This window comes from Thrips palmi, unplaced genomic scaffold (assembly GCF_012932325.1).
Source record: "Thrips palmi isolate BJ-2018 unplaced genomic scaffold, TpBJ-2018v1 HiC_scaffold_4, whole genome shotgun sequence".
NCBI classification, from domain to species: Eukaryota; Metazoa; Arthropoda; class Insecta; order Thysanoptera; family Thripidae; genus Thrips; species Thrips palmi.
In genome coordinates, this window is record NW_023144631.1 from 674,892 (window position 1) to 698,915 (window position 24,024).

At 60.7% G+C, this 24,024-nt stretch overlaps 1 protein-coding gene across 1 annotated transcript; it reads left to right on the forward strand.

Moving 5' to 3' along the window:
- Nucleotides 1-215: 215 nt before the first annotated feature.
- LOC117650081 (ubiquitin carboxyl-terminal hydrolase 31) lies at nucleotides 216-24,015 on the forward strand. The gene is made up of 10 exons (XM_034393374.1): nucleotides 216-1,380; nucleotides 19,191-19,572; nucleotides 19,773-19,917; nucleotides 20,006-20,302; nucleotides 20,397-20,502; nucleotides 20,600-20,842; nucleotides 20,933-21,086; nucleotides 21,178-21,432; nucleotides 21,506-21,690; nucleotides 21,789-24,015. Exons 1-10 carry the CDS (start codon nucleotides 484-486, stop codon nucleotides 21,966-21,968), a joined length of 2,844 nt encoding a protein of 947 aa, XP_034249265.1. The 5' UTR covers nucleotides 216-483; the 3' UTR covers nucleotides 21,969-24,015.
- The last annotated feature ends 9 nt before the right edge of the window (nucleotides 24,016-24,024 follow it).

The window sequence follows — 24,024 nt, forward strand, 5'->3', positions numbered from 1 at the left end:
GCCCGCGCACTCTGCCGGCGGAACGCCGCGACAGCGGCAGGGCAGTGGTCCCGCATTCCGCCGCTAGATGGCGGCACTGGTGGCGTCGCGGCGCCGCGGTCGCTCGCGGTTCGCGGGCCTAAGTGCTCCCCGCCGCGCCCCCCGCCCTCGCGCTGCGAACGTGGCGCCGCGGCCGCCGCTAGCGCTGTCTCCGTCTCGCGCCTCTAGAGCGCGCTGCGCTTAGCGCCGTACTGCCTGGCCGTACCCACAATGCCTTGCGCAGGTGATCGAATAGGATCGGACTCGGCGAGTAGTGGAGTGCTCAGTGCCGGAATGATGGTTGGTAGGCGGTAGGCCCGTCGCACCGTTGGTGGCCGAAACGATAATTAGAACTAGAGCAGTGCAGTGCCGACCCCGCCGCGCCACGCCACGCGACGCGTCCTCGGTGCAGACTGCAGCCCGTGTCGTCCTCTCGATGAGTGCTTACAGTGCCGAGTGTCAATTATGTCGGAGGCGACCGCTGCAACTGCAGGCATTATGAAGTCCGCCTCGGAGGGAGAGCTCCTGGACAAGGATGAGAGCTCAGTGGCAGTGAATCTTGCAGTGATAGACACAGTGGACATCGAGATGAAGGACTTGCCCGTCCTGACGTACCCTGAGAGTAGGCCTAAGTTAAAACGTACTTTCACCCTGCCGCGGTTCGGCAAAGCTAGGACCAGTAAAAGGCGAGGGAAGCATAAAGGTAGTTCGGAGAGTGTGAACAAGGACATAGTGTTAAATATCACAGCTAATAGTGAGAACTCTAAAAATGGCAAGAAAGTGTTCAAGATATCATCATTGAAGAACTTTATTAACAAGGTGGTGCATCATGTGTCAAGTGTTGGTGTGAACAATAAAAATTTCCGAAACTATGACTATATGACCAGGAGGCGTGCAGATAGAACTGTGTCACTCTCGTCATCAGATGTCAGAGTGCCTCCGACACGCCCCCTTCATCAAATACCTGGTGATAAAGTGCCTGGAGTCATTGGTCTCCGTAATCATGGAAACACTTGCTTCATCAACGCAGTGCTCCAGTGCCTGTGTCATACAGACATTCTTGCCGAGTACTTTGTGCTCGACATGTACAAAGCGGACTTATCAAGACGCAACAAGCTTAATAGCAAAAAGTATGGTACCAAAGGTGAAGTTACGGAGCAGTTGGCAGTTCTACTGAAGGCAATTTGGGCCTGTCAATACGACCCGGAGCTGTCAACCCAGTTCAAATCTGTTGTTGACAAGTACGGCAGTCAATTTCGGGGCAACAACCAACACGATGCCCAAGAATTCCTTCTTTGGCTGCTCGACAAGGTGCATGAAGACCTCAATACAGCAACTAAGAAAAAATACAAGGCTATAAAGGTAAGTTCTGCCACATTTAGTTTTTAATTTTATTCCTTTGAGGTTAGGGTTGTTTGATAGGTTGACCAATATACAAGTAGTCAATGTGATGCCATTTCATTCATTCAAATATTTCTTAACCTTACTTTTAATACATATTGTCTGTTTTAATTTGTGTCACTATGTTCAAACCAAAAATGTTATGCTTATAGTCTGATAATGTGAACACTTGTTCTACATTCAAAACTTGAAGCATAAAGATTAAGAAACAAGGCCGTCTCAAGCTGCTGGTCTTGGTTTAAAGTAGAGCGTCTGTCTGACCCTCACCTCATACGGCACATTATCTCAGCAGAATTAGTGTTATCTTGTTTACATCAGTCTTGAAGCGCTCCGTCTTACAAACAAAAATTACTTTCTCAGCTGTACCAGCCAAATGGCTGTGGAGCAACATGTATATTTTGTTTGTTGAAATCAAACAGTGGGTCAACCTGTCAATATGGAAGATTTGTTTCGGGGGAACTGGGTGTGATTCATCTGTGGTGGAGGACCGGGGAATGCAGGGCACTTCACTGTGAAGTGGCGGTGGCAGATGCGGTGTTGTGGAGAGGGGGCGGGGGCGGGCCGGGCGGTGCGAATCGCGAATCGGGCCGGAAGCGGGCGGGACGCGGACGCGGGACGGAACTGACAGCATACCGATTCCGAGAGTCGTTTTCGTCGCTCTGTCTCTCTCGCACTCATTGGGGGCGTCCGGTATAGGTGCGAAAGAGACACTGCGACGAAAACGACTCTCGGAATCAGTCTGCAGATAGGGAGGCGTAGAGGCGCTGAAGGAGGACCAGGACTCTTCCCTTCCACACAGGTGTCAATTGGCGCCGCGGTGGGACGGTGGCGGCGTGGCGTGGCGTGGCGGTGACTCAGGTCGTTTAGCGAGGCAGGACAGGACAGGACAGCCAGGAGGACTGCCTCGCGCCTCTCGCCTGCCTTTTCGTGTTTCGTGCACGGGCTCTGGACTCTGGACGCCTTGCATCACCGCCCACTCCCGAGGAAAGGGAAGGGAAGAGAAGGCATGGCGTGATGGTGGTGTATCGCACTGGCACTGGCACTTCGTGCTGGCGGGCTCTGTCAAGACCCGTGGGAACGACAGCAGATCCCCGGCCAGGGCACGGCACGGCGTGGCACGGCGTGGCCTGCGGCATGCGGACCCCACCCTGTTACGCCTCGCCTCGCCGCGGCCCCATCCACGCCCCATCCACGCCCCTCGCCGCTGCGCGTCGCATCGCCGCCCCGGAATGCTTCCCGACAACATATTTATTTGGTTTGCGTTCCGGATCGGACGGGTGTGAATCTGTGAGCGACGCGGGGCTGGACCACCGTGGCGGCCCCCCGCCCCGCCCCGCCGACAGTGCGGTGCTCCGCGGCGGCCGAGCCGCATGGGAAACTCGTAACTCGAGAAAGTTGACCTTGAGGAGGAATCCGGCTGTGCACGCTGCCCTGGCCATGCCCTGGCCATGCCGCGCTGCACTGTCTCCCCGTGCTCCCAGGACCTCTCCAGGACGTTCCAGGGACGCGAGGCGCGGCGGGGCGGGGCTCGTGTCCGGACGGGGCCCCGACACAAGGCCCCGACAGGCCACGGACGAGCGCACAGAGAAGACGCCCCCCGCTCTGCATTCTACTCGGAGTGCGTCCGCTCTCCCCGGCACTGTCCAGCGCCCCGCTGGAGCCCTGCTGGAGCCCCGCCTGGGGCCTTCTTCTGGAGTGCATCGCGCGGGCAGGGCCGTGCTGGAGAGGCTGCGACTAGGCGCGCCTTGCTGAGCAACGGCATCGTATCGAACCGCAATCTCCATGGTGCCCCGAAGGTCCGAAGGTGTGCCCCCTCTCTTCCCTCTCCTTCCCATCTCTTCCCCTCTCATTTCTGGCCCTTCCCCGGCCCTTCCGAGCACCGCGTCGACGCCAGCGCGGTGGCTCGGTGCGGCGTGCCGCGGTAGGTCAGGACGTCGGACGTCAGGACGGATGCGCATTGTCCCGGCCGCCGCGCCCCGCCGCCCCGCCCGGCACGCGGCTAGATAGCGGCCCAGAGGATCAGGCCTGGAATGTGGGGGGGGGGCGTCGGCTTGAGGGGCTCACTCTCGGACGGGCTGGCCGGCAGCCGGAAGTGGACCGACGTAATGCGGAAGGGCCCGGCTCGGCTCCCCCCGCGCGCGCGGCGGCCTGCTCGACTCGCATCGCGTGAGCCTCGGCGCGAGCCGCGAGCACGGCGGCGGTCTCGTCTTTGGAGCTATCGGGGGCCTGCAGCCGGCACAGCCTCCGCGGCATGCCGGCTCTGGACCACTGGGGCGCGGCCCAGTCCGGTACGTGCAGCGGCGGTGGCGGCGGGTACGGCCTGGCGCGGCCGCCACACCACGGCGGCGCGGCGGACCTTGAGACGGTTCGCGGCGAACTGGATGTGGAGTGGATGCCGGCCATGCCGGCGTCGCCGTCGCCATTTTGCGCTTCATTTCCGGCTATCACCGCGGCGGCCAAGGCGGCGCGGCCGTGTGGACGCCGTGCGGCGGACCGGCGTGGCATATGGCAGGACCGCCATCGCCTGACCTTGGCTGGCCCCGCCATGGCCCGCCGCGGCCCGCCGAGCCTCGAGCCCCGTGCAGCTGGCGGGGCCATGTCGGGGCCTTGGCCAGGGCGGCCGGCCGGCCCGCGCGGCCCCAGTCCCCCATTGGCCACTGCATTACGTGGTCCGAGGGGGCCAGAGGCGGCCAGAGGGGGCCTCGCCTAATTTTCGCCGACAATTGCCCCGCCCCCTCCGTCCCATGTCGCTGTCGCGTGCGCGCCGCGCGCTGTGCGCTGTGCGCCCAATGCTGGCCCCCGACGGCCGGCCGTCATTGTTCCAACCTCGTTGTCTTTTTTTTCGCCGCCGCGGCCGCCCGAAAAAAATAAATAAATTAGACGGGGCGTCGGCGACTCGGCGACGAGGCATCGCGGTGAACGACTGCCCCGGACTGCCCCTGTCTGACTTGTCTCGTCTCTCGGCGGGGCGCGCCCGTAGCGGGGCGTAGCGGGGCGGACCGCGGACCGCGCTGCCAGAGGCTCTGCTGGGCTCCCCACTCGATGGTATCGATTGGGTGCCGCCATGTCTGCCGAGCCGCTGCGTCGCGCGTTAGTCGCGCGGCGTGGCGGTGTCTTGTCTTGTTGTGGTGTGCCGTTCGGCTCTTGTTGCTGTCTTCTTTTTCTTTTTATTTCGCGGCTGCACTTGTTGTTTGCTGGGCCAGCCGGCTGGACTGGGACTGGCCGGAGACAGTATGGGGCCTGCCGGGGTAGGAACAGCTGGCCGCGTCCGACTGGCCTGTCGGAGGCACGCGTCAGAGAGGTCCCCGTCAGAGAGGTCCCCGTCAAGTCTCCGTCAGAGAGGTCCCCGTCAGAGAGGTCCCCGTCAGAGAGGTCCCCGTCAGAGAGGTCCCCGTCAAGTCTCCGTCGGAGAGGTCCCCGTCAGAGAGGTCCCCGTCAAGTCTCCGTCGGAGAGGTCCCCGCTAGAGAGACTAGAGAGGCCCCCGCCAGAGGGCAGCGGACGAGTCCAACTTGTGGAGTCTGGAGTCCTCGAGGATACAGCGCCGCCATTGGGCCTCGAGGTGCTCGCAATCCACTCGCTCCAATTGGGATGGCGTTGGACGAGGCCCGACCACGTGTGTGAGTGTGTGTGTGTCTGTGTGTGAGTGTGTGGGAGGGACGCGTTCCGCTGACGATGAACATGTGGTCTAGATTTGACCTTGCTCGGTCGATCCACTAACTGCCGCTCCGCGCTGCTCTTGTCTCCCTCCATCCTGTGTACCAGTGTGCCTCCCCTCCTCCCACTCCCACTGGAGCGTCTGATTCATTCCGCGAGCGCATCGGTGTGTGCGTGCGTGCGTGTGTGTGTGTGTGTGTCGGTGTGCGCGCCCCGTGTCGGTGTGTGGACTCGCGGCTTAACGGACTGCAAAGAAGGCTTCGCCGGGCTTCGCGCTTGCCGCTCTGAATTCGGAGGGAGGCTTCTCTTTCTCTGGCGACGCGGCGGGCTGAGAACAGCCGAGAAGGGGCGCGACGTGACGCTGCAGCAGACTGATTCCGAGAGTCGTCGTCGTCGCTCTGTCTCTCTCGCACTCGGGGGGCGTCTCACATAGGTGCGAGAGAGACAGAGCGACGGAAGTCGGAATCAGTCAGCAGCCGCCCCTCTCCAGCCTCTACCTCTGCTTTTCACGGACTTGCGTCCCACCCCACGGCGTTCTCTCGCCGTCCGCTCTCTTTCTCTGCTTGTTTTCCATTGCCCCTGACGCGATTTGCGTGGAGCCGGAGTGCAGTGGGGTGGTGGGGTGGGGTGGGTTGGCCGGCCGTGGCCCACACCGTGCACCGCGCTGTGCTCGCCGTGTTCGCGGTGCGGCGGCCAACCTTGCCCCAGGCCGCCGCAGGCACGGACGGCTCCATCAGGGTCACTCAGTGATTGGGATTGCAATGGCGGTGGGGGAATGGGGAGGGGGAGCTGTCAGTATATTCGCTGGAGACGGATGAGAGTGGAGAGAGAGACGGCGCTCGGCTCAATCGAACGATGATGCGTCGCAGGCAGGCTGCCCGGGCCGCCCGGGCGTGCCTCGCGTCGGGGTGGGGCGGGGCGGGGCGGGGCGGGGCGGGGATTTGACCGCGGAGCCTTGATCTTTGCGGCACGGCGCGCTGCTGGTGGCGCTGGCGGTGCTCTAGGCCTGCATCACTCCGGATCCGCGGCCCCCCGCGGCGGGGGCGGGGCTGCACACGGCTCCGCGACGCTGGAGGGCACCGAAATGTACGACCAGGCCGCCTGATTTGCCTGGCCCATTCCGGCCGACTAAACGTTTCTTGCGGCGCCGGTTCGCTGGGCGGGCCGTCGTCGGCCGCCCTGGCAGGCCCAGTCCGCCGCCGCCGAGCCCAAGGTCCGCGACGAACAAAGGCACACGTCGGCACCGCCCATTTTCCCCGCTTTGGGAATGACCTTTCTGGCGACCGGGTTCAACGCCTGGCCCTGCAGAGCCCCCAGTTCTGTCTGTCTGTCTGTCTGTCTGTCTGTCTGTCTGCCTGCTGTCTGCGAATGCCTGCCCGTAGGCCCGCTACGGCCGTCTTGAGCAACGGCGCTCCAATTGGAGCCGATCCGGCAGCCGGCCCTTTCAGTCCTTTCGCACAACTACAGGGCCCGCCGGCCAGAGGGAAACCAGCAGACTGATTCCGAGGGTCGTTCTCGTCGCTCTGTCTCTCTCGCACTCATGGGGCGTGCCGCATAGGTGCGAGAGAGACAGCGCGACGAGAACGACTCTCGGAATCAGTCTCCAGAACCAGGCGGTACCCTGCCGGGGCGGCGTGATTGACGGCATGACGCGGCGCTGCATTCTGCCATTCTGACTCCATTCCGGGACTCTACAGTGCGGCCGCTAGTCTGCCGTTGTACGCAACGCGCCGCAACGCGCTGCGCCGTGTTCCCTTATCACGGCGCCATCGGTGGGCGTTTTGTTTTGCGTTTTGCGCAAGGCGAGGCGCGGGCGGCGGGGGCGGCCAGGACTAGAGCGGGGCCAGGGCGGCCAGGGCGGCCAGGGCAGTGACCGGCCGGCCGGCCCACCGCGCGGAGAAGAAAGGAACGCGACGAGGATTGCGTCAGCGCGGCGGTGGCCGAGGCGGTGGCCCGGAAGGCGGACGGGCCGGACGGGCCGGGCCGGGACGGCCGCCCTGCATATGTATCACGAAGGCGAGTACGCCAGCACGACGGCAACCTGCCGTCACTCCCTTTAAATACCCGCGCGACCACCATCGCGTCATCGGGCCGCCCGCCGCCCGCCTGGCGCCGTTGCGGTGCCGGCGACCGCTGCAGGCTGATTCTGCACACGACTGTGCTGTGCTGACGTCGCTCTGTCTCTCTCGCTCTCGGGTACTGTCCGGACGGCATCAGCCCGCAGCCGGCCTGACGCCTTCTTGGGCGAGGCGAGGCGGGATCGCCTGGTCACTGTCGGAGATGCATTCGCGGAAGGCGCGGCGTGGCTTCGCGGGCCGTCGCGGGCGGGCGGCGCGTCGTGTTGTTGTTGTGCGGCCGTTCGGCGCGGCACGGCGGCACGGGCTCGATGCACCGCTGACGTGGCCGTCGCGAGGCGCGGCGCGGGGCGGCGCCGAGGCGCACGTGGCTATTAGCGCGGCCGCAACCGCGGGCACCAGCTCCGCCAGCACCGCGTGCATGCACGCCGCCAAGCGGGCCAGCATGACGGTGGCCCCCGCGGTCCCCGCTGGTGGTCGCTGGTCCCCGCAGCCTGCCCGCGGCCGCGCCCCCAGCGCGCCTCCAACGCGCCTCCAACGCGCCTCGCCTCCGGCCCTAGGGTCGGTCGATCGGCGACTTGTTTTGACGGCACCCTCGCCTCTCGCGTGACCCGGCCGCGTGACAGGCCGGCTGGCCTCGGCCCCACGCCGCACGGCGAGCCGCACGGGCCGCGGACAGGCGGAGAGGTCAGTGACGGCCGTCGTGATCGCGAGTGGCGAATCATCGAATGAACCCCCCGCAGGCCCGTTACGTCCTGACGGCCCCAACAGTGGCCCCGCAAAGCACTAGAAGGCCTCGCTCAGGAAGGGGCCGCCGCCATCCGGAGCGCCGTCCGGAGCTAACGAAGCTAACACCATTTTGTCGCGCGGGCTGGCGGGGGGCAGGGCGAGGGGGCACTGGCGATGCCCCTCTTAACCTGTTTACTCGTCTTGCGCGGGGCGCGGCGGGGCTGACCTCGTTCCCCAGACCCTGGCCTGGCCCGGGCCGTCCCCATGCCTTCCCCGAACGGCAGCACGTGTCCGGACAATCAGTGGGACGGACAGGCGAGGGCGGCGACGACGATGACGGCGTTGTCGGCGGCCTGCCCAGCCTGCCGGGCCTCCCACCGCGCCGCGGCCGGGCCCGGAAATATCCCGCTGCAGGAATGCAGCGCGTGGCGCCGCGTGGCGCGTGCAGCGGGCTTGCAGTGTAGGGGCGCGTGTTTGTTTGGCGCCAAGCGCCGCCTGTTTTTCCGCATCGGAACAGCCGCGAGCCGCGCGAGCACCTCAAGGACGGTGTCGGTCGGCTGTTGGCCCCGCCGCCTGTGTCCGTGCGTGTTCCCTACGCCACGCCACGCCACGTGGAAGCCTTGGTGCCCAGGACGTCCTTTGACGCCTGCGAGGTAGGCACACCCGCGACGCAGGGCTGCGCGACGGGCGGGGCCGCCTCGCAGGCGTTCTGGCGATGGCGATGACACGCGGCGCGCGGCGGCCTTTAGGCCTTTGGGCCTCCCCGCCCGGTCGGTCGGCCGCGCTGACATTGACCTTGTTGCGCGCGGCGGTCTTGGTCTCGGTGGCGGTCCACATCTCGCCGCGCGCCTCGCGCCTCGCGGGATAAGGGGCCCAGTTTGATGCGCGCAGCCACGCCCCGCCCACCGATTCCGAGAGTCGCCGCTCCGTCTCTCTCGCACTCGCGGGGCGTCCCGTGTGGGTGCGAGAGAGACGAGCGAACGACCCTCGGAATCAGTCCGCGGCGTGCCCCGAAATACTCGCGGCCGAGGAGGCCGAGGTGGCGGTGGCCGCCGTGGGCTTGGCCGTGGGTACCGCACCGTCTAGCCGGCAGGGGCGGCGGCAGGCTGTCTCCGAAGAGTCGCCTCTGTCTCTGTCGCACTCGTGGGGCGTGCCGTCGGGGTGCGAGAGAGACAGAGAGAGACCCACGGGCGGGGGGCGGCGGGGCGCCCCGCTCGTCTATTTCCGTCCCGCGCGGCGCGATGCGCGATGCCCATCCGATTTCGGTTTCATTAGGATGCAACGGCGCGGCGCCTCGCCTGATTGTTTCCCTCTTCCCCTCGGAAGGAAGACGCACCGAGCAGCGCGGCGACGCGACTCGGCAGGCTGTTGTCGTTCTGGGCCACGTCATCGTCCCCGTGACTCACGCTGACCGCTGTATCTCGTATCGTATCGCTCGAGGTATCGCTGTCTCGGCGCGGCGCGGACTGTCGAGCGATTCGGAAGAGTCACCGTCGCTCTGTCTCTGTCGCACTCGCGGGGTTCCCCAGGAGGGTGCGAGAGAGCGAGAGACAACGACAAGCGGACGCGCGGCCGGACCACGTTTGAGCCTTTTGTTGGATGGAAGGCCCTGCGGTGCGGCGTGCAGGACTTGAGTCCTTCGGCGACCTTGAGGCCCTCAGTGACCTTGGCGCGCGTCATGTGCTCCGCGCTCGGCTGCTCCCTAATTCGCCGTTTCACGCCATGTGCCTCCCCCTCCCCCTCCCCCTCCTTGCGAGACACTTCATATATCCCCGGCGAATCAAGTAGCAAGTGCGGCAGTGCGGCGTGGGCGTGGCGCGCGAGGCCGCGGCGTGGGGTTCTGCGAAGAGCGGTGTCGTCCTGATAGTGGCGCGCAGCCTGGTTCCGAAAGTTGTTTTCGTCGCTCTGTCTCTCTCGCCCTCGTGGGGCGTCCCGGACGGGTGCGAGAGAGACCGTTCGGCGGTGGCGGCGATCCGACCGGCGCACTGGAGCGCGGCGACGCCCTTCGCGACGATGGCCACGCCAATCCCGGTGCGGCCGCGGCAAAAACGGAGCACTGGGCGCGAGGAGCGGGGAGCAGGCAGATGCGCCACCAAGATGGAGGCACCAAGGCGGCACGCTTGGCCGCGTCCAGGACGTCCAGGCCGCGCCGCCGACACGGTGATTGGACACGCCGTGCCCGCGGCCGCGTCGCCGCCGCGCCTTCGGAGCCAGCTCGATCTAGCTGCAGACTGATTCCGAGAGTCGCTTTCGTCGCCCTGTCTCTCTCGCAGCTAAACGGACCGCCACATGAGTGCGAGAGGGATAGAGCGACGAAAACGACTCTCGGCATCATCGTGCTGCCCCGTGGTCTTGTTGTTCGGCGGCCGGGTGTCGGCTGGGAGGGGCACTGTTTGGGCGTTGTGTTGTCTTGCTCTGCCGTCGCACCCTCCCTCGCGTATCGCTGCCCGCGCCCCAAGATAGGCCGGCAGGGACGTTGACGGTCATGGCCTCATGGCTGCGCCGTGCCGCCGTGCCCCACGGCTTCGCCCGCGTGGGAACGGGACGCTGCGCGCTGCAGCAGATAAGATGCTCTCCGAAGTCTGTGCGTCGCGCGCTGCGCGGCTGCGTGTTGACTTGAAAGACGGGGGAGCGGGCGGGGCGGGGGGCGGGGCGGGGGGGCGGCGAGCGAGGCGGGAGTCCTCGCCTGGCTGACGTGCACGCGCCACCTGTGCGACCCCGCGGGCCCGCGGCCCCGCCTGGCGCCACCACCCCATGCCGTGCCGAACAGCCTTGGCGACACGCGGGGCACGCCGAGGGGCACGCGGACACGCACACGGGGATGTCCAACCGCGACAGCGCCGCCAGCGCCGCCAGCGTCACAGTGGGAGGCGGCCGTGCCACGGCCGCGCACGCATGTGTGTGTGCGCGTATGAATTGTGTGTGTGTGTGTGTGTGTGCGTGTGTGTGTGTGGCCCCAATGTAGTGCTGGCCTAGCACGCTCGGACGCGTGTGCACGCCACGCCGCCACGCCTCACCCCCTGCGTCTGGCCCGCGTCCGCGCTGGGGCCTGCAGGCTGACTCCGCAGCACTCTCTGTCTCTCTCGCACCCCCACGGCACGCCCCGCGAGTGCGACGGAGACAGAGCGACGACTGCTCTGTGCGGCATCAGCGTGCCGACGCCCCGCTGGCAGTGGGCTGGCAGCCCCACCTGGGGCGGCCGGGTCAGGCGGAGGGGCGCGAGGCGCGAAGGACTCCGGTGGGACCGGCCGCGGCCTCTTTCCCGCGTTGCTGTCCCGAGGGATCCTCTCCAAGCAAAAGACCCCCTGGCAGGACGGGGGACGGACCGGTCCACCCGGGAGCGGGGCGCGGCCAGGAGCTGTTGGCGCTGTTGGCTTGCCGTTTGCTCGCCGTTGGCCGCCGATTCTGACAGTCGTTTTCGTCGCTCTGTCTCTCTCGCACCCACACGGGGCGCCCCATGAGTGCGAGAGGGACACCGCGACGGAAAGGACCCTCGGAATCGGCCTGGTGCTCGAGGCGTCGATAATGTCTCTCCTGCTAATTCTGGGCCGGTGGCTGACGGACAGACGGACGGACGGACGGACGGACGGACGGACGGTCGCACAGACGGACATGCAGTGTACCGAGCGCCACATCGACCGTCCGCCGCGTCGCGTCGCGCCGACTGAGAGGCTTCTTTCTTCTTTCTCTCTTCTCTGGGTGAAGGCTGGCGCGTCTACTTGCGCGTGGCTCGGGACGGGAGAGAGAGACGGACGGAGACGAAACCGAAAAAGCGGGTAATTGGGGAAGTGGAATTATGGCGACGAGCAAGGCGGTGTTCGGCTCGGAATGGAAGGCGGAGCGACGCGGAAGGGGAGCGTGATTAAATATGCGACGCCCCCCGGCCGGGCGGCAGCAGACTGATTCCGGGAGTGGTTCTCGTCGCGCTGTCTCTCTCGCACTCATGGGGCGTCCCGTATGGGTGCGAGAGAGACAGAGCGACGGAAACGACTCTGGGAATCAGTCCGCGCCGCAGAGAGGCGGCAGTGTGCCGGCAGAGGCGCCATCAGGAAGGTGGCGCGTAATGGCGTGTCCGGCTTTTCGCTTTTCGCCGCTTTTCGCGCCGCATTTCTTTTTGCCCCTGCCCTGCCCGGGTTTTGCTTTAACAAGCTGCGCATGGCGAGGCCCGCTTGGCCTGGGCAAAAAAGGTGGGAAGGAGAGGGGGGGGGAGGGGCTGCGTCGACCGGTGTTCGAATCCCCCCCTGGGCCCCGGCCCGGCGGGGCGGCGCGTCTGCGCGTTTGACACAGCGAGAGGGAAATTGCATCTGAATTGGGAGCCCCAGCAGGCCGCCAGTGTGGCCCCAGTGTGGCCCCCGTAGCCCCAGTGGCCCCGCCACTGCGGCGTGCTGGCTGCTTCCGCCTCCCTTCCCCCCACCCCCTCCCCCGGAGCCGCCCTCCTCAACAGCCATGCCTGGCCGAATCCAGCATCCAGCCTGGCGAGCTGCTGCCCTCTTCACCGCCCGGCCCCGCCTGGGGCTGCCTAGCCCTGCCTGGGACTGGCGTTGGGATTTGCATTCCAGGCTAAGGGTGCTGGCCCGCCGCGCCCCGCCACGCCCCGCCACGCCCCGCCACGCCCCGCCACGCCCCGCCCGTGGCTGTGGCGCCGGGGCCACCTCGCCCTGCTCCACAACAAGAGGGGACTGGCGTTTGTGGAGTGCGGCGCGGCGGCGGCGAGAACCCGACCCGCGCGGGGAAGAAGAATCCTCACAACGAAACGCCAACTAGCAGCAAGCGGGGGGCATTCCGCAGGATGTATGGCGGAGGCTGCGGCGTCGTTTGGCACTGCGGCGGCCAGCTCTCCAGGAGAGGGGGAGGGGAGGGGGGAGGCGAACGACGGATGCGGATCGAAATTACCTGAGGAGGGGGGGGGGGTGAGCCGAGAGATGGGCCGTCGCTGCAGCAACGCGCGGCGGACTGCAGAGGCAGCCGTCTGATTCCGAGCACCGCTCTCGTCGCTCTGTCTCTCTCGCACTCATGGGGCGGTCCGTAGGGGTGCGAGAGAGACAGAGCGACGAAGCAGTGTTCGGAATCAGGCGGCAGGCGGGAGTAGACTGATTCCGAGAGCGTCGCTCTGCCTCTCTCGCACTGGCGGGGTCCTGCGTCTGGGTGAGAGAGACGGAGCGACGGAAATGAATCTCGGCATGAGACCACTGGGCGCGCTGGACGGGGCGGCACGGGACGCCACACTGCGTCTGCAGCAGCCGGTCCAATTTATTTGGCCGGCTGCCTCTTGGCGCCGCGGCGGTCTGCCGTGGACCGTTTCGTCGCTCCGTCTCTCTCGCACCCCCACCGAACAACGCCCTGTGAGTGCAACGTGACAGAGACGGAGCGATGAAACGATCCTTTGGAAGGGATCAGCTGCAGGCGCGTAGAAACGTCAAAAAAGTGGGGGGGGGTCAATGTATTGCATGTTGCCTACCGCCTAGCTCAAAAACTGGGGGGGGTCAGCTAGCTGACCCTCTGACCCGGTGGTTAATACGCCACTGATCAGCTGCTGCGTGCGCGATGCGGTGGTGGTGGGTGTCTCCTTTGCATCGCACCCGCAACCCGCAGTCTGCAGATGGGTCTCTCTCTCACACTTCTGGGGTGGCCCGCAGGGGTGCGAGGAAGACGGACCGACGAGTGCACTGATTTGATTCATTCCGTTGCGCCGCAAAGAAGTGCGTGTCGGCGGAGCGAGACGGCGAAACGAGTCAAAGGCGCGGATCGGAAGGAAAGCTCTGCGAGGACGAACTGCAGACTCTGAGTCGTTGTCTCTGTCGCACTAATGGGGCGTTGTGCACGGGTGTGAGAGAGACAGAGCGGCTGCAGCGGCCTGCTTGTCGATCGAGGTCGGCGGCCGGCGTCGCCGTGCGTCGCCGTGCGCCGTCGCCATGCTAATACGATTACGGCCTTGTTGTTGGTATCGCGGATGATTATGGCCTCGCTCGCCTTGGCCGGGCTCGGCCGACACCTCCCCGCCGACGGTCCGACGGTTATCTGGTCTAGCCTCACTTGAGGGTTCAACAGCTCGGCCTGGAAAGACCCCTTCTCCTCCTAGACGCACTAGAAGTGCAGTGCACTGCACAGTGTAGTGCACGGCTCAATGACCGACAAGAAGCAGTGCCCGCTGCCTCCACTGCCTTGCTGCCTCGCCGTTTGACACACTTTCTTTCCGCCGTGCTCTATCGCGCCGCTCGGCCGTCGGCCGCCTTAGGCTGCCTTTGGTTCGGCATGTCTGTGGATTACTCGTTTCCAGGGAGAGTGTGGGAGCAAGACAGCTGTGTTGGCGTACCTGCGGTGTAGGCCCTGCTGACTTGCTGGCGCCGCGGGGGGCTCGGGCTGCCAGCCGCAGACTGATTCGTTTTCGTCGCTCTGTCTCTCATGGGGCGACCCGTATAGGTGCGAGAGAGACAGCGAGGAAAAAGACCCTCGGAATCAGTCTACGGCCCGCAGGGCGTGCGGCAGCCGGTAGGGCTCTGCGGACTGCAGGGAGGGGAAGGACAGGAGCACGACAGAACTGGGGCACGTCGCACGTCGATGGCTACCCGTACGCCACACGCCCTGCACGCCCTGCACGCCACACCGCAGGCAGGCCAGGCCGACCGCAGGCGAGGCCCGTCTCGGAGAGTCCTGTCGACTGATTCCGAGCAGCGTTGTGTCGCTCTCTCTCTCTCGCACCCCTGCGATTGGCCGCGCGAGCGAGAGAGAGAGGGCCCCGCTGGGGCCTGGCGCCTGGCTTGGCGTGGGCGGCGTAAAGGTTTCCGATATCGGTGCGCGGGGACCGTGCGGCCTGCGGTCGCCCAGCACTGCCAGCACCGCCAGCACTGCGGGGAGGCGCCTCTAGGCCTCCTGTTGCTCGCAGTCGCCACCTAGAACGCCAGGCAGCCCGTCGAGGCCGACGCCTGGGGGCACTCACTATTGACTCGCTATTTTTAGCAGATGATACCTTATACCTCAAACACACGTAGAAAAGTACAAGACGCATTCGGGTGTCAGCTTTTTAATGTTTCAGAATATTTCGAAAACCAAGAATACGTACTGAAAGTAGATACTTTATCACAAGAACATATCGAGGGAAACTGGCCAATAAATGGACAGTGGTTTGAGAGGAAAGTGTGGTGCCAGACGCCAGGTCTGGCTTGGCCGACACCTTGGAGGGCTGCCCTCATTATGGGCGCGGGGGGTGTTGTCTCGCCGCCACCCCGCGTGCGGCAAGGTCACCGACATGGGGGCTACACGGGAGCCCCCCGACCGGCGGGGCGAGGCACCGAGTACAGTCGCATAGCGACTCGTGGCGGTGCCGCCGCCGCCGTAAAGCGCTACAAGTTGTTCAAATTGCATGCCCGGTAAATGCACGGCGCCGCCGTTGTGCGCGTCGTCGCCATGGCAACCGAATGACACCCCTTCCTCCCCCTCTTGCCTTCTTTCTTTTTAATGGGCAGTGACACGCGGCGCGGGCGAGCCAGGCGGGCGGGCCGGCCAGCCGCGCGCTAATGGCTGTCCGCTCTTTTTACCTGTGACCTACCTACCTGCGCTCGGGCGTCGCTGCACAGCCTGTCTGTCAGTCTGTTTGTCTGTCTGTCTGTCTGTCCGTCTGTCTGTTCGCTTGTCCGGCTAGGAACGACGAAAAAGGAAAGTCGCTACCGCTGTTTTGCCGCCCGTCCCGTTTTATTTCCGTCTCTGTGAAACGATTAACTTATTCCTGTCGCGCGCGCGTTGTTCGTTGCGAGAGCGGCGCTTCGTTTGTACCGGCAGACTGATTCCGAGAGCCGTTTTCGTCGCTCTGTCTCTCTCGCCCTCGTGGGGCGTCCCGTATAAGGTGCGAGAGAGACAGAGCGACGAAACGACTCTCGGAAGCAGTCTGCGGGGCGGCTCGGCGGCAATGTCGCTGTCTCTGTCCTTGCGAATTGGCGCGTCCCTGCCGCCACACGCCGCACGGCGCCGCCTTCAAGGTCGGCGTGGCGCGGCGTGGCGGCCCATTTACCTTCGTTATCAGTGCAGTGGCGTGCCCGGCTGCCGCGGCCAGGCGAGGCGAGGCGCCGCCTCCAAGGCGGTGGCCAGGCCGGGCCGGGCCGGTGCATATCGCGTCGCGTCAGGTCGCCGCCACCACACTGCCTGCAGGCTGCACATCGCCGTCGTCGGGCCCTCGGCGGATGCACGCGCAGCGTGTTCATGTGTGTCTGTGTGTGTGGTGGAAACATCGGCCGCGTGTTGCGAAAGCGCTATCTGGCGCCGCGCGGCCGCGGGGGAGGAGTGGTGTTTGCCGTGGCGTCGCGACTCGCGAGGTGCCCGTCGACGCGGACCTGGCCCGACCTGGCTAGCCCAGCGCTCCGCGGCGGCGGGGCGGCTGCGCGTGTGGAAGCCCTCACCGCCCTGGCTGGCCCTGCCCCTTCGGAGGCAGCCGCCTCCCCGCGGCCTTGGGCACCCTGGCTGGTTCTCGACCCCGAGGGGGTGGTGGCGGTGCGCGCGGCGCACTCGGCGCACGCTACGCCCGTCATGGCGGAGAGAGTGATTGCCGTCGGGAGCCGGACCGCCTGGGAGGTAGGCAGTCCCGTTCAACTTGGGTGTTCTGCGGGTCGGCCTACCCGTCGCTTCGCAGGCGCTGGCCTGGCCGGCTCCAGCGCGGCGCAGCCCAAGGCGCAGCCCGTGCCCCAAAGGGGCCCAATCGGCAGTGGGCAGTGGGGTGGGCAGGGTGCCGGCCGGCCGGGCCGGTGTACCTCCGCTACCCGCCACCCGCTGCTGGGCCCCAGCCCGGCCGGCCCGGCGCGGCGGGTGCGCGCTGCGCGGGGCGGGGACGCCAGCACTCCGCGCGCGCCCCTGCCGGCCTGCCGGGAGTAGATCGATTTTCGGTCGAGTACCGTCTGACTCGCTCGCGGGCTGCCGGAAAGTGGGGTGGGGGAGGGGTGGCTGGCCTTCCAGCCGCTGCTTCCAGGGGTTCCAGCTCCAGCCCGGCGGCCGGGCGGCGGCCGGGTGGCTGGAATGGAGGTCATGGGGCTCCCTGACCCCCCCGACGCTCCCCGTCTCTCCGACTCCCCGCGCGAGATTGACACGCCGCCCCTCACGGCGGGCAGCGCTGCGCACCGCGTCGCCCTGGCGGCCTGCACTGCAGACTGATTCCGAGAGTCGTTTTCGTCGCTCTGTCTCTCTCGCGCTCATACGGCACGCCCCATAAGTGCGAGAGAGACAGGGCGACGAAACGACACTCGGAATCAGTCTGCTGGCTGCACGATGAGGACGGCAAACGTCACAGAAAAGAAGTGGGCGAGAGAGAGATGCAGTTTACTTTTTAACGAGGGCGCGGACGGGCGCGGCGAAGGGCCCGCCTCGTCCCGGGTCACCTCTTGACCTGGGTCAGCCCTCGACCCGGGCCGCCTCTTGACCTACAAGGGCACTGAAAGGCTGGAAGGCTGACAGGGGCGGGCCGGGCGCAGCGGGCCAGCGGGCGCAGTCCCGCGGTGCAGCCTGCATCTCCATCACGGTCCGACGATTCGCAAATTTATGCGCCTCGGGCGGACTGCCAAGTCCTGGACGGAATACGGCGTCTCGCCGGGCTTCCAGTGTACAGGACGCGGGCCGGGACGTGCCGCGATTCGGGAAAAGCGCGCTGGAGGGCTGGGAGGAAGGCTCCACTCGGCTGTGGGAAGCGCTGTGCGTTTGTTCCCGAAGACAGCGGCGCGGCCGGCGGGGCGGCGGAGCCATGCCGGGCGTGTCGTTGTCTGTTACGGTCTGTTACGCAATTGGCCCGGCCGAGTGGCTTGCCGAATGCGCTGCGCCCATGCCAGTGAAGGAAGGGATCGCCCCAGTGCGTCCCGCCCCGGCGTAGTGCCCCGCTGCTCCAGTGCACCTCCCGGTGTGTCAGTGCTGTGTGTGTGAAGGGCGTGGCAGTGGGTGGCAGTGGGGTGGGTCGGAGTCTTCGCTGCAGCTCGAGGCGTGGGCGCGGCGCGCGGTGGGGTGGCCGGGGTGGCCGGCCGGGGATGTGGATGTTGTCGCAGTGGGAGACCGGGGAGATCTTTCCGGGGAGGCCCCACTTCCCACTTAAGGGCCCTGCGGCGCGCCCCCGCCATCTCGGAAACCGTTCTCTCTCCCTGCCGCTGGCTGCTGCTGGCATCTCATGGCGGGAACGCGCCGGCGCCTCGGTGAGCATCGGGTGGACCCGGGCGGCTGGGCCCGCAGACTGATTCCGAGAGTCGTTCTCGTCGCTCTGTCTCTCTCGCACTCATGGCGCGTCGCGTTTAGGTGCGAGAGGAACGCAGCGACGCTCGGAATCGGTCTACTGGCTGTGCTCCAGGAGGCGTTCCGAGCCAACTTTGCGCCGTCTGCCAGTCCGCCACGCGTCCCACGTAGCCGTCTGGTTCCGCCCCTTCCCCCTTCTCCGCACCTCGGCGGCTCGGGACGGCCACCTCGATGGCAAGGCGGCAAGGCCCACCCGGCTCGATGGTGCTTAGCTTGTGATCCCGGCACGGCGACGCGGCGATGCGCGAGCGATGAGCTGGGCGCTGCACCATTTGTCAACTGTCAGGACGGCGAGGACGACGACGTCGACGAGCAGGAGGAGGACGACGGTGAGAGCGCGTGCCTCGGCTCGCCTCCCCCGCCCACCTCTTTATCGAACATTCCGATGGCGACGATGGCTGTGATTCAGCACCGCGTGGCGCGTGGCGCGGCGCGGCAGCTGCCACTATTGCTATTGCCGCACCGCGTATTGAGTCACTGCCGCGCCGCGCCACTCCGCCATTCCCTCATCACTCGCTGTATAATCCCATACTGCACGCCGACTCGACGCGGCCCGCTGGAGCCTGGAGCGCGGCCTGGAGCGCGGCCTGGAGCACGGCCTGGAGCCTGGAGCCTGGACGGCCGCGGGGGTTATTTTGTGGCTGGTATGCAGGTAGCGCGAGAGGCAGCGGCTTCTGCTTGCTCAATTGCAGCGTGCAGCTCGTGTGTGCGTGAATCATGTGAATGAGCGCAAGCGACCCCAGCTGCGGTGTTGCAGGCAAAAATTATGGAAACCATAGAAAAGTTATTATTTTTTTAAAAAATCCTTTATTTTACTGCATAGTGCCTTTCCAGGCTCAAGTGTTTTAACCGAGATCTGTATTGCCTTTGGAGGCTGAAACTCCTAAGCAGGCGCCTTTCCGTTGGAAGTGTTTTTCCATGCGCAAGGGCGGATCCAGAGACGGGTCAGGGGGGGAGGGGGGGGGGGGGCTCATCGCCTCCCCTCATCTCTCCGCGCCTGTCCACGAGACGGTTTTGCGTTGGACCGCATGCCTGATGCACTCGTTTGCCTGTTCCAGAACTCGGTGGGGCGGCCGGACGACGTGGTGGCGGCCGAGACGCTGGCCAACCACATTCGCTGCAACAACAGCTTCGTGTACGCGCTGTTCCAAGCGCAGTTCCGGTCCTCGCTGACCTGCCCCCAGTGCCGCTGCCAGAGCAACACGTTCGACCCCTTCCTGTGCGTGTCCGTGCCCGTGCCGCAGAACCAGCGGCGGCCCGTGTACGTCACCGTCCTCTACACCTCGCAGCAGCCCCGCCAGGTCAAGCTGGGCCTCACGCTGCCGCCGCACGCCGACATCCGGGAGCTCAGGGAGGCCCTGGCGTCCGACACCAAGATCGACGAGCAGCACATGCTCATCACGGAGGTGGACGACTTGGGCTTCCACCGGACTTTCTCAGGCAAGTCTCCATTCCGTAGTCCTTCTCGTCGCTTTGTTTGTCTGTCTGTCTCTGTCTCTCTCGCACTTATGGGGCGTTCTACCCTACGTCGGTCGGTGCGAGAGAGACAGAGCGACGAAACGGACTCTCGGAATCAGTCCGCTTTCTGGGTTGGTGGGCGGAGCGTGTGATTGAGAATTGTGATTTGTTTGTGATTGCAGATTCTGCGCCGTTGAATACCATCAAGGAAAGCGACCCAGTGTACTGCCTCGAGCTGCCACAGCTCAAGGAGGCTACACAAGACACTGGCGAATATCTTCTTCTTGTTTGGGTCAACACTCTGATTGTAGAAGACCATGGCATTAGGTGAGAATTTCTCTCTAAAATTAGAAAATAATGACACTAATCAAGCAAAAGTTTTATCAAAATTATTGATTAATTTCTTCATTTGTAGGTTTGGAAGCCCCTACACAATGCAGGTGGGGAGAGAGACGGCTTATGATGATCTCCAGAAACTCCTCCTCAAAGAAATGGCAAATATTTTGCATGATGACGTCTTGACATCTGGACAGCCTGCGTCTCTGTTTCGCATTCGAGTGCTGGATGGTCTCTCTGGGTCATACTTGGATCCGGAAGTAGATCACCCCCTCTATGTCGAGGCAATTGACCAGGCTCTTGCTCTGTGTGAGGAAGATGCTGGGCCGCTTCATGTGCGGCTTGTTCTTGAGTGGGATTTGCAGACAAAGGAGAGGTATGTCATTTTCAACAGTTTGTTATTTTTCTTTTTAAAAACTAATGGAAGGACTACCAGGAAAATTATACTTACTCTTGGTATCAATTTACAGTACAATTGCTGATGACACTGACTTGATGGAGGAACATGCAAGTGTAAAACAACTGCAACAAAGCTCAGAGCAAGGAGGAGCTGTCACCTTGGAGGAGTGTTTCCAGGTACAACTGGAGCATGATAACAGAACCAGTTGCCTATATTTATTTGTGATGAGTTGCAGTCTAACCTTTTTCTCCTTTTTCTTCCAAAAAATTGCAGTTGTACACTCGTGCAGAAGTGCTTGGAACTGATAATGCATGGCATTGTCCTTCCTGCAAATCGAAGCAGGAAGTGGAAAAAAGGCTTGGACTCTGGACCCTCCCGGATATCTTAGTTGTCCACTTGAAACGCTTCCGCCAGTCATCAGCCAAGCAGAGATCTCCAGCCAAACTTACTACCTTAGTCAATTTCCCTCTCTATGGCTTTGACATGACTCCTCATCTCGCCCCTGCGGCACAAGATGTAAGTTCTTTCTTCCACTTTCCAGACTCGTCATCTTCTTGGCTTTTTCTCAACATCATTCTCACACATTTAAATGGTTTCTGTCATCAGAATTCTGGCATGCAGACTCTAGGTGGGCTGGGCTGGTCGCCATGGAAGCGTCCTAGGAGACACCACACTGGATCTCGATATGATGATAATGTCTACGACCTCTATGCAGTGTGCAATCATCATGGTCAAGACCTTCAATTGGGTCACTATACAGGTAAAAGCATTGTGGCTGCTTTGGTAGATTAATAAACAATATATAATAATGATATTTATTTCTAAAACTAAATCTTATTCTGTCATTGCAGCATATTGCCGCAATCCATATGACACTCAGTGGTATCGATTTGACGACTCTCGTGTCGATACAGTGGCTGAGTCTGCTTTAGTCACTCCCTCAGCGTACATGCTGTTTTATCAACGACGTGGGCTTGGAGGTTCAACCTCAAGTTCCAGCTCTGCTGCCTCAAGCTCTAGTGCAGGCTCTGCCGACCATTGGGTGTATCGTATGCCCAGGCCCGCTCCTCCAGCTAGCCGTAGCAGTGAAGAAATCAGCAAAAAAAGTAATTTCCCTATTCTGCTTTCTACAAATTTTGGGTATATTCTGTTACTATAAATTGTTTTGATTATTTGTAGATGGAGAAGTAGAGGAAAAAACTACAAAGGATGAAAATGATCAGAAAACCAACTTCCAACGCAACTCACGAAATTATTCAACTCTTCAGCCAAGTTCTAAACGATCTATCGCCACTGAAACTGATAATAGTGAGCTAGATAGACACTCTGATGATGAAGGTGCAACAGGCCTAACAACTGGTTGGGTAAGTGTTGAAAAAAAGAAGAAACCTTATGTTTTTTAATACTCTTTCAATCCCATAAATTTTCATGTTATTTTATACCCTCTCCTCTTTATTTCCAGAGTGCTCCTAAGGCATCCCCCACAGTAGAAAACAAGAAAGTTGGAACAGATTCCTCCGATGCAAGCCCATCATGTGATGAAAGCGTTCCTTCAGAGGAAAAACAAATAGAGATTGAAACCTGTGAAACCAGCATTACTCGTAAGAGTTCTGACGTGGATGTGACGGAGTCTCGTGTTTAAATATAGCCATCAACAAATGGCTTGTCTCTAAAAGCCTAGTGTAGACTTACATTATCTTGCAAAGCAATTTTGCTAAAGAGGCTGAAGTTCGACTGGTCTCATGACTCTAGTCTTTGACATCAGGGCTTTCTCTTTGAGAAAGTTCTTCTCATATCAGTGTATGAGAAAGTTTAGCAAGCACATTTATTACAAAAAATAGCAAACATTTCAAACTGTTCAAATTTAGATAATATAGATGATGTGTATTTCAGACTTGATTCTAATTGTTTTAACATCTAATTCAAACTTCTTTTTTCTCTTTCCAAGTACATATTTGGATGTCATTACTCTCCCAAACATGCCAAAGTGCTTGTTTGTAACTTCCTGTCTGTGGCTCTTTATGGTAGATGTAAATTTTATATTTTTTACCATAGTTTAAGAGTGCAGTAATTTTTTATCTCTTCTGTGTATGAGGCCTGGAAGGTTCCCTTTCAGCTATGGTATATCTGTATATCTCCTCTCTTTTCCTTTAGGTGTCATGTAGTCGTGTAGACTAGTGAGGCGTAGGATTAAATTTTCCTACCACTGACACTCAGATTGTCTCTGTGTTATTAATTTATTAGTGTCCAGAGAAATATTTTACTATTGTTACATGATTTAAAGAAAATACCTTTCAAAATTGTTACTTCTTTTGAGTGAATGTTAAACAAATTTTGATAGTTGTTTTGTGTAGCTGTTCTCCTTTCAATATTGCTCAATGAAGAGAGAGAAAGTTTGAATGAAAAGTTAAATGTACTCTTCTTGCATACAATTCGTATGGTTTTGAAGAGCTGCTTTTGTTTTTGGTTCAAATGAGGTATCGTTGTGTATTCTCCTAAAGCTAATTTTTGCACACTCTATTGTATCTAAATGGTTTCACATTTTACAAAAGTACTTCAGAAAAGTGCAATTCTTGTGTTTCTACCTTTCTTATAATTTCTTCTCTAAATTTGTATCTATGTGTGTGTATGTGCAAAAGAACACTCACATCACATGTACCTCATGTTTCTATTTAAGACACTCTAAATGATTTTAGCCATTGTATATATTTGAGAGCTTTACAATTCTATTTTCACTTTTTTGTTTCAGTTTCAGATATTTATTGTACCATAAAAGCAAAAGTTATTATTTTTATTATTGATTTTATTTTAGGGGAGTATGTGCTGTGAAGACTGGTTCCATTTTGAGATATTTATCTCAGGGTATTCATTTAAAATGAGATGACATTACAAGTAGCAAGGATGAGAGATTGACCTTAATTTTCAATGTGAATGGTCGTGTTTGATAAAGGGATGGTTGTGATGCAAATGAATGGACAATGTTTTAGCATTTAGTAGTACTTAAGGAGGAGAAGAGAGTAATGAAGAGATACGAAAGGATCTGTTCATGGGTTGCTGGTTCTGTTAAAGAGATGTTCTCACTGTTCATTTGTGTTTGTGCTGTGTTCCTTTTTATCATATGTTGCACATGTTTATTATTAGTGGTTCCTTGTGCTCCCTGTGCCTAATTATTTTGTTGTTATCAGTTTTCTATTTTATATCAGCAGTTTTATGAGTCCAAAGAAACGAGAGGATTTCAAATCAAGATTTGCAATACTCTTCCAATACTTTTAGTTAATGTCTGATATTCATTTCATAAGTGGTCTCATTTCCATTGCCTCTATCTGTTTCCTGTCTTCCCTCTGTGTTAAATGTGTGTGCATCAATATAGATGTGCATCTCCTGCATCAGCAATCATAACAACATCTCATTGTCATGAGACAAAGCATAAATTTTCATGTATGCACAGAAAACGATTGTTTCTCAGGCTGTGCGTGTGATTGTTGAACTTATTGTAAATATTTTAAGACCAAGTTTGTAGTGCAATTGCATTGGTGTAAAATATGTATTATAAAGTCTGTAACAGCTGCGACATAAGCTATCTATGTATGTATGTTAAACTTTGGTACCAAACAAAAATCTCAATATTCATGTTTATTAGTACGGTGTTACAATATTTTGATTAAGAAATAAAGACTGTAACCACGTTACTCTTGACT

Bases quoted from the DNA above. Each gene is read 5' to 3' on its own strand.
- LOC117650081 (XM_034393374.1), top strand. From the start codon at position 484: ATGTCGGAGGCGACCGCTGCAACTGCAGGCATTATGAAGTCCGCCTCG. The intron at 19,918-20,005 runs GTGAGAATTTCT...CTTCATTTGTAG, and splicing joins GTAGAAGACCATGGCATTAG to GTTTGGAAGCCCCTACACAA. The intron at 20,503-20,599 runs GTACAACTGGAG...AAAAAATTGCAG, and splicing joins CCTTGGAGGAGTGTTTCCAG to TTGTACACTCGTGCAGAAGT.